Source organism: Lepisma saccharinum, chromosome 7 (genome assembly GCF_977018435.1).
Source record: "Lepisma saccharinum chromosome 7, izLepSacc3.1, whole genome shotgun sequence".
Taxonomy (NCBI): Eukaryota; Metazoa; Arthropoda; class Insecta; order Zygentoma; family Lepismatidae; genus Lepisma; species Lepisma saccharinum.
In genome coordinates this window covers 40908008-40917869 of record NC_139235.1, presented here as the reverse complement: position 1 = coordinate 40917869, position 9862 = coordinate 40908008, and the positions used below count along the sequence as shown (strand labels likewise).

The following is a 9862-nucleotide window of genomic DNA, read 5'->3' as shown; positions in this document are numbered from 1 at the left end:
CCACCAATGAACACGCGAGAGGAACGGAATTGCGTGGAGTGGGGGAAAGCGATTGCAGTTACCAGTCTTCCCAGCAGCGTGTACTGTTTCGCTCTGCCCAATAGATTTCCTTCGCTTCTATGACGCTATTCGCGACCTTGCTCCACAGTTAGCTGAGACAGGGTATAAACGTGAATGATCACAACGGAATAATGTGTTCATGTCAGGATATAACCAGCACCTTTCAGAATAGGCAGGAGTTATACAGGGTGTTTTCGTGACCTTGTATCAAACTGGTAGGATGGATGGAGACTGGCCCAAGTAATATGAGATAAGGTAGCCGGTCCGAAAATGCCTCATTAAAATGTTTAAGGCAGATTGCTACGATACACTATAATAATGATAGCATTAAATCTGGAAGCAGCATCTGTCACTTGTCTTACAGTCACAGGCAGCCACAACTAGTTTAGATATGACATTTCTAGACGCGATAAAAATTAAATTTCAGTTTTGTACTGCAGATACAGAGATGAAATCACGAAAATATTTTTTGAAAAATGGCGATAGTTTTAAATTGATTGGCTCATTTTTCGTCACTTATTGAAATAAGAAGTCACTTATGGGTATTCCAAGAGAACGTGTTTGTGGAACATCAGTTTATTATTGTGTACAATAATGAAAACCAGCTTAAGAAGATACGTTTTATTGATAAAAAAGAGACATGGTTATCAATTCACACACGTTAAAACTTCTTTCACAAAACATACTACAAAAATTAAAAATAGTTTATTGTGGGGACGAGAACTTGCTGGCGAAGAGAATTATTCCGGTGGTCTTCTCTGCTATGAGTGTCACGAAGGGTCGATCTACTTGAAAGACTTCAGAACGCCTTCCAACCTTGGTGTGAACTATTGCTGAAAAAGAAAGCAAGCACACATTAGAATATTGCCTATGGCACTCAAGAGCATGGTTATTACCTATAAAAACATTGCTCATGAAAGAGAACATAAATGTTCGAAACATCATTAAACCATCAATTCCAAAGTTTATACGTATCTCACTCAATAAACGTCATAATGTTATGAACTTTAACAAAAGAAGGATTCTAATTAGTTTAGACTGTTTAAGATATTCATGGGTAATCGATGAAAATTTTGATAATGGAGTGAACATCAGTGTTCTGAAGTGTGAATGTATAAGACGATCAATTTAACTTGTATGGTCATTATAAAACAAATATCTTGAGAAAGATAAAGCAAGAGTGGACAGAATAGCAAGAGATTGAGAGAGTAAACAGGCAGCAACAGAGAGATCAAACAGACCGCAACAGAGGTAGAGAACAAAGCAAGAGAGTGACGAGAGAGAGAGAGAGAGCAAGAGAGTGACAAGAGAGTGACGAGAGAGAGACAGAGAGCAAGAGAGTGATGACAAGAGAGCAAGAGACTGACAAGAGAGCAAGAGAGTGACAAGAGAGACAGAGAGCAAGAGAGTGACAAGAGAGCAAGAGAGTGACAAGAGAGACAGAACAAGTGAGGAACAAGAGAGACAGAACAAGTGAGGAACAAGCGAGATACAACAATAGATGGACAAAACAGAGAGCATTCGAGGGACAAGACAGGGAGAGCATTAGAGGTACAACACAGAGAGCAAGAGAGCAACAAAACAGGGAGAGCAAGAGAGCGACAAATGTGAGAGTTAGATCAAGAGAGGAATATAAAGAGAGAGCAAGAGATACAAATATGAGAGAGAGAGGGAGAGAGCAAGAGTGGAAGAAATTATAGCTAGAGCAAGAGGGAGAAATGGGATGTCTAACAAGAGAAAAATGATAGGAAGAGCAAGATACAAATGCGAGAGCAAGACTGGGAGAAAAGAAAGTGAGTGAGAAAAAGACTGAAGAGAGTAAAAATAAAAATAGAGAAAGAGAGGAACAAAATAGGAGGATTGAGCAAGAGAGACGTAAGACAAATATTGCAAGTGGACGATGATTGGTTTACTATACTTCGCTTTTCTATTACTTTTGAAAATGGCGAATATTAAGAAGAGTAATGATATGATGATGCTTATGAAGGGACACTAACAAAGAACACTTATAATCAGGGAGGGATTGGAACCGGATTCTCAAGCGTCGTAACCCGCTGTTCTATCCACTCCGCTTTGGAGGTCTGCAAGGAGGCGATGAAAGAAAGAGGTAAAACCATAGAGAGAAGACGAGAGCATGAAAGAGAGAGAAGAGGAGCAAAACAAAGAGCCCAGGAAAGGACAACAAAACGGAAGCCAAGAGATAGACAATTGGGCGAGAATGGAGGAGGGGACAAGCGAGCGAGCGAGCGAGAGAGAGAGAGAGAGAGAGAGAAATCAGCAAATCAGAGGGGCTGAAAACAGCGAGCTACAGAGAAAATTAAAGAGCAAAATAGGGTGAAAGGAAGACAAGAAAGGGAGGAATAGAGAGGAAGATAGTGATAAAAGTATGGACAAGAAAGGGAGGAATAGAGAACCAGGAAGTGTAAAAAATAGAGAGCTAGAGTCGTTTTCACGTTCAGAAGACACAACGGCGCTTATGGAGAAACCGCACAGTGTTGCCAATACAGCGCTAGCTCATGTTGCCGGGAAATGGTGACCTTCCTTCACAATGAAGGTGTTACATATTTTGTATATATAATGATAATTATATGTAATTATTAATATTAATATTATACTGTGAACGTTACAGTTACCCTTTTTACTATGATCCATTGCGATCACTACACACGCGAGTGTAATGCACGAATATGACACATCAGAAATCACTTAAAAAAGTAAAAATCACTGAGAGCTCACACAACTGAAAACACTTTTTCGGGAGAGGGAAAAAGTCTAAACAGACCAAAGTAGATCTCTCACTCAAGTAAGGGGAACCTGGCACATGGGTTAAATTCAAGTTGCAAACCAAACAAACAAATGAGTTATGGCCCACGTGAATGACTCAAGCAAGGCATGTCATATTTCTATCTTGAAGCCCCATATTTTGTCACGTGTTGGAAAGCCTTTCAAAGGTTAATATGGTGTCTATGAATTTATGTGTACGTTGGAAACTGAAAGGTGATCTTCATTTCAGTATTAATGTCGACAGTAATGTAAACGAAAACAACGTGTATTTGCGACAGCACTAATGTTGCTCACAACAGCAGCATTGGAAATAATTGTCAATTATTAAATTTAAGTAATTTCAATTCTATTATAACAAACTGCATGGAGTTCATATTTTTACTGAATGGAAATAAAATAACAACTCGAAAACTTGGTGATGATAGCCGGGATGCTGCGGTGAGTCGGCTCAAGATGGCCAGACAACGTCTCCTTACTTCGCGCGCGGTTCGGGTTAAAAAGAAACTCCAAATGCATGGAAGTAATATTTCTGGGAACCTTTGAGTGGTTATAAAAAATAATTTCATTATTTTCTCCACAACTTTGTCGCTGGAAGTTTTTACTTGGAATTACAGAACAAAAAATGGCCAGCGACGACATTTTCTACTGCACGAATATAAAAAATCTCCACATACTTTATTTGAATATTTTTTAATGCGAATATGCTTTAAAGTATTGATAAATTCTGAGTACCACCATCACCTATGACAATTAAAAAACAGTGTCAATTTTTTTAATAATGAATGCTTCAATTTTACGGCATGGTTCAACGTTAGGAATGAAAACAATGTAAAAATTGTGTTTTCACGGAAAATTTGCGTTTTTAATTTATCTAAAATTATGTAATCAAGTTACCAGTTTTTTGTGTTCACCATCGTATTCTCTACAAAATTTCCTGCTAAACTGCAGGTACAGATTTTACTTAAGCTAAATTTGTAAATCTAGAAATTTCACAACAGCGCGCTCGTATTTCCCATAAGAAAAGCATTGCCCATAAGAGCCCATTGTGTCTTCTGAACGTGAAAACGACTCTAGAAAGGGGCACAAGAGATATAGCCCGAAAAGTACAAAAGAGAGAGACAGGGCGAGAGGGTTAATATTAGAAAGAGCAAAAGAGGAACAAAATAGAGAGAGGGACAAGATATCAAGAGAATCAAAAGAGAGGGGTATGAAGAAGAAGTAAAATGATAGAGAAGAGCGACAAAGTGAGAGAGCAAGAGAAGGCAAGAAGAGAGAGAAGAGCTATAAGGGAAGGACAAGAGAAAGAGGAACAAAGAGAGAAAGATAGGGGTAAAGGAGAGGAAAGGAGTGCAAAAGGAGATTGAGGAAGAGAGAGAGAGAGAGAGAGAGAGAAGATGGAGAATCATGGCTCCTGTGGCAAAGGTGCCATTCGTTCTAGATGCATCCTATTTTACTAAAAGTTAGATGTACCTGTTACAGCGGCGGCTTTGGTTCCTTCCTCGTTGACTTCAATCACAGCCTTCTGAAGGACGTCGCTTACCATCAGGGGAGAGTTGCTGATTCCTGTTAAGTTTGCACTAACATTGAAGACATCTACAACGCCGAGCTAAAAGAGATTTTAATACTTTAGCAAATGTCAGCATTTTTACATGATTGCACTTCATAACGCCACCTCTGGTCCTTAAACAGTATGTCTCGTATCTGAAAATTATCATATGACTTCAGAGGCGTACCGGACTTGGGAGCGTAGTCCCAAACAAGGGAACACCAACTACTGTTTTAATGTAAAGTTTTACTTTCACTTACGATGCGGATTTTTTGTTTGTCATGTTTACTTTCTCCATGTTACACTTTCACGTATTCTACTTACATCTTGAAAATTATATAATTTTTGGGTATTTTAATTGAATTTTTGATCTCCTATTTACGAAATTTTATTATTTTCTAAATTTTATTCTGAATATTTTATACAGGGTTCTTAGTTGTGCCGTACAGTGGGATGCATGAATATTACCAGTAAGAGATTCCTCACCATGGAGTGCGAGGTTAAATAACATAAACAAAACACGAAAGAAGCAGTTGGCAACACTTACGTCAGTCCAATACTATCCCCTAAAAATTCACAGGATATGGGATCAATAAGCAGCGATTGACAATTTGCCAGATAACATTCATGTATTCCAGAGTACTTCCTACTGAATCCCACTACTATACGCTTGGGGGGGGGGGCAGGGAGGAGAACAAAATGGAAATTAATGCCATGCACGATGGGTTCTTTCACGTTAAAATGACAGTTTTCTATTGAAATCTCTGATTTTAATAGATTGATTTCATTAAATGGATTGGGTGCGTTGCCACTTCCGGCCATTTTGCACCCTTTAATGCATGCGGGGGAAATAGCACCTTACCTAAAATTCCTACTCAAAAGAAGTTAAAAGAAAGGGGCGTAAAAAGCCATTTGGTAAAAATTAAAGTGCAAGGCTGTAAAGGGACTTGCACAAGACAAACACAACGCATTAAAAAGTCAGAATGTAATAAGAGTTTCCTCACAGACACTGGAGGATGCCTCCAAAGCCTAAAACATTTGCTAAAACACTGTCGTAATCTCCCAACAGGGATGGCAAACAGTTGAGAAGATTAAAAGCCTGTCAAGAAGAATGCGCTGAACACTTAGAACGTTGGAGGTAGGGCACAGCGGAGGGTCCAATCCTTGCAGCAAATGACGATGTGTGAGACGGCTGTGTCAGATTCGGAGCCGCGTTAAGATTAATTCTTCTTGGTGGAAGGGACGGGACGAGAGACGTCAAGCATCAGTGACAGGCTTTTTAATAGAAAACAGCGAGTAGCATATCCGAGTGTTGACCTTAATAAATACGAGGCAGCGGTAACAGTAGCACTGAGGGTCGTCTCATAGAAAAGTCAATTTGCCCCTCCGATTACAATTCGGTGCTGTGTTGTACTTTGGAGTTTATTTACGTTGCCTTTCTACTTCTCGGTTAATCGCGGCGATGAGAAAGCTGAATTGATGGAAGAGATTATGAAGTAAACTGTTAAATGTTCATACTTTAGCCGGATTCGAAACCAAGAAGCCTAAGGTCATATGCCTTAACACAATTACATCACGTTACGTCTCTAAATTAAGTCATATTAAACTGAATTCCGAGGACCATGGTGAACTCTGAGGAGTATTTACTTTTTTTGGCTGCAGAGGAATCTGAAAAACTTGCAATCTTTATCGCTAAGAAGTTATGAGACTATTGAAGCACCTTATCTGCCAAGCTAAAGTCCCCTAGTTTTGGCACTTTGCCCCCGCCCCCCAGTTTTGGAACCCAATCGCCACCACTGGCTACAGCAATTCTAAACTGCCATTCATAAATATCCAGTGAAACTATCACCTGAAAACTAGGTTCGTCTGATTTATACATGTGAAGGTCAGTGGCTAATATCGTGAATATTCTCCGTACATCAACTAATATACAATTTTAGTTATATTCAGATGATAGAGGAAAATGTCTAAATATGGGTCCTCTTTTTATGTTGTCATTTTCAGAGGAAAAAATTAATGTATCAAGCACCTGCCTTTAAAATGCATATCTATGAAATATAAGAGATTTAAATGTAATAGCATGCTAAAGTATACAAGGTCTCCATTTTTTTAAAAGAAAGCAATTTCCAAAATAATGGTAAAATGATGTATTTCAAAATTTTGGTCTAAATTTAATATTTAAGAATAATCTGTTTTGAAACACGCGGAATGTGAAAAATCGAAATTAAGAAAAACATCCAAATACTTGTTGAAAATATGATCTCAACATTAGACCTCATGTCATAACCCATATTTACACAATCACGCTATTTTCTTTCTTCAATTTGTTTATTTTCGCTCTCTGTGGTACATATTTCACAAACACATCATGGCATTATAAAATTCCACATTTGTTTTATATACCGCTAATATCATAACCTATACAAAGCAGATGAGAATTCAGAAAACGCTGAGTTAAAACCAGTGTTTGGAAGTAACTAGTTACAAGTAACAGTTACTTTTTTTAAAGAAATGTAACTGTAACTAGTTACTCTGAAAACCAAGTAGCTGTAACTGTAACAGAGTTACTATTTTCCAATAGAAGTAACGTTACAACAGTTACTTCATGACACTTAGGTTCCTATATAAGTGTCTTAAATTATTGGTGATTTAGGACCAGTGACGTGCACTGAGGAGTAGCTAGTCTAGCAGAGATAGATCAATCAATCTCAAATCTCTAATTATTTTCAAATCACAATATTTATTGTTTTGTTGAAGCCACAGTTCATATGCAACACTTTTTTTCACGCGCTTCTCGTCCCTCGGTGCGTTCAGCGGCCTGGCTCGCTCTTTCTCCGCCTCACAGTTCCAGGTAGAAACGGGTTTTCGAAGCGAAGGGGAAGATTTCTGCCTCTACCTCTCTTGCCCCCTCCCGACCGCTCCAATGGTTGAAAGCCCGTGCTTTCAGGTCCTCCAGTCTATCTCCTATAGGACAGATAGGGGATTGGTTTCCATTCGATTCCTTTGTAAATCCTCTAAAGAACTAAGGGGAAATTTTTCTGCAGTACTTCTGTCCTCTGTATTTACACTACTCTTTACACGTTGTACAATATGTATGTATAATATGGGATGTACTTTTATCATTTATGCAATTGGAACGTCTTATGTGCAGACAAAATTTTATGCTTTTCTTAAAAAATATGGAATATATAATGATTAAATAACAAATATTTGCTCACGCTCTCTCTTGCTCTCGTTTTAGTAGTGTTTTATTTAAATATACTAATCTCTTGGCCTCCCATAAAAAAATGGATAAACTAAACAATCATAAATACGGATGTACTTATTTGGGCAAGAGAACGCGCGTTCTAATTCTTGTTGTTGGTTTATTTTACTTCACTTTTCTGCCACATTTGGTTATCGCGAAAATGAGGATGAGTGATGATATGATGAAACTGATGAAGGGACCTCTCAAAGAACAATTCAGGCCGGGATTCGTGACGAGCGTTCATTCTTGTTCTTATGTGTTGTACTCTACCTGCAGTGAATAATGAGAAAATTAGAAATGAAAAATGTATCCCAGAACTCAAAAAGCCAAATGAATATCATTAAAGAAAGTAGAAAAATGGTTTGTTTAAAGTTGTGTTTTGTTACCCATCGCTTTTTCTAGCTGTATAGATTTAATCGGAATAAGTAGCTAAGAGCTTGGAAAGTCGTGAGGGACAATCATAAACAGAGAATTCTAGGCTCCTGATTTCACAGTGCCCTGCAGATGCACTGGGAGGAAATTATTTGTATTTTCTTCTCTCTTCCATCGCTTTATCTAATTTCTGCCATGACGATGAACGTTGATTAAATTAAACGGGTGAAGAGTGGTTGCAAATTAACACTCATGCAAAGGCCAGGACTCGAGCCCGGATCCTTTAGTAACGAGATCGTGAGATTGGGAAATTATGGAAATCAAGCCATGCAAAATTTTTGAAAAAACGTTAATCATATATAAAGATGGTATTTCAAAAATTCAATTGAAAATTACTACTCAGGAGAAATGCAGTTTGCTTTACCGATACCCACGTATCCGAATGGTTAGCGCCTTCCTCACATGTTTGTTGTCGGCCGACCTCATTGGGGGAGTGCAAATGGTCCCGGATCTGTACCCGATGGAGGCATATAGTGGTTCGGATCCCACATTAAACTATAGGTCTAGTCCCGATTAGCCTTTCTGTCTATAAAGTGGACTTAAAACGCCAAATCAACCAACCGTAGGGGAGTGGTTACTACAGCGCGCTACAACACCAGGAGTTCCTGGTTCGAACCCCTACCTGTACATGGGTGTTCTTTGTGTTTGTCCCTTCATTAATTTTGTGGTATCATCTTCGCGATTAACCAAATGTATAAAAAAGCGAATCAAATAAAATCATTCATTGATTTATTGTTTGATTTGGTTTATTTTACTTCGCTTTCCGCCATATTTGGATAATCGCGAAGACGATATGATAACATTGATGAAGGGCAAGGGACACACAAAGATCACCAATTGTCAAGCCGAGATTCAAACCCGGCATCTCTGGCTCAGTAGTCAAATCAAATCGTTTTTGATTTTCGAAAGTGGGTGGAAGTTATAACTCCATTAAGCCTTGTTTCCATGATTATGAAAAACTAAATATGCTGACCAAGGCAGTAATTTATTTTATTAAAAAACATAAACTAACGTAACGTTTCAACCTTCTAGCAAGGTCTTCTTCAGACTCTGTATCAAGTACAAAAGTAACCAGATACAACAAGAAGGGTAATATATATACACAAACATTACTCCCTCCAGACTATTTAGAAAGTTGTTTGGAACTTTCTAGCAGATGACTTTCACTTTCCAACTTTACTTTCACCTAAAAGGCTAAACACTTCCATATAGAATGTGGTTGGACTTTTTAATCTCACGCTCTTTTCCCTTCATTTTTCTTCCTTCTCCTCTCCTCTTTTTCTCTTGTCCTTTCCACTCTTTCCAACATCTTCTTCCATTCCTTGTTTAACTTCAGTCCCCCATTCCAGTTCATTGTGTCTTCTTCGCCTTTCTTCTCTATTTCCTTGGCTTCCTTCCATTTTCTCACTAGCATTCTCTTCTCCCTTCCTATCTGCTTAGCCTCATCCCACTCTATGTCATGTCCTGTTTCTCTCGTGTGTTTAAATATTGCATTTCTCTCTCTCTTAAGTCGTACATCATCCCTATGTTGTTTCAACCTGTCTTTCAGCCTTTTTTTCGTTTCTCCTATGTACACACTCTGACATTCTTTAAATTTTACTTCGTAGATAATCCCTTCTTCTTCCTCTTCTCTGTTTTCCTTTTTCTTGTTAGCATTCCTCGCTATTCCTAAGATGCTTCTTCCTCCCTTCCTGTAAGTTTTAATTCCTGCTTTCCTAAGCACTTTGCATATCTTTTCTGTGGTCTTCCCCATACTCCTTATTCCAAACCTTCTCTCCTCTTTTTCTTTCTCT

At 38.4% G+C, this 9862-nt stretch overlaps 1 protein-coding gene across 1 annotated transcript; it reads right to left on the bottom strand.

Moving 5' to 3' along the window:
- Positions 1–666: 666 nt before the first annotated feature.
- LOC145990437 (leukocyte elastase inhibitor-like) lies at positions 667–8495 on the bottom strand. The gene is made up of 3 exons (XM_083126128.1): positions 8472–8495; positions 4315–4450; positions 667–893 (listed from the first exon to the last, which is right to left on the bottom strand). The coding sequence occupies exons 1-3, from the start codon at positions 8493–8495 to the stop codon at positions 766–768; spliced, it is 288 nt and encodes a 95-aa protein (XP_082982254.1). The 3' UTR covers positions 667–765.
- Between the last annotated feature and the right edge of the window lie 1367 nt (positions 8496–9862).

Coding starts and splice junctions, on each gene's coding strand:
- LOC145990437 (XM_083126128.1), bottom strand. CDS start 8,495: ATGAGGTCGGCCGACAACAAACAT. Junction 4,451..8,471: donor GGTCGGCCGACAACAAACAT/GTGAGGAAGGCG, acceptor AATCTCTTTTAG/CTCGGCGTTGTAGATGTCTT. Junction 894..4,314: donor CAAAGCCGCCGCTGTAACAG/GTACATCTAACT, acceptor TTTCTTTTTCAG/CAATAGTTCACACCAAGGTT.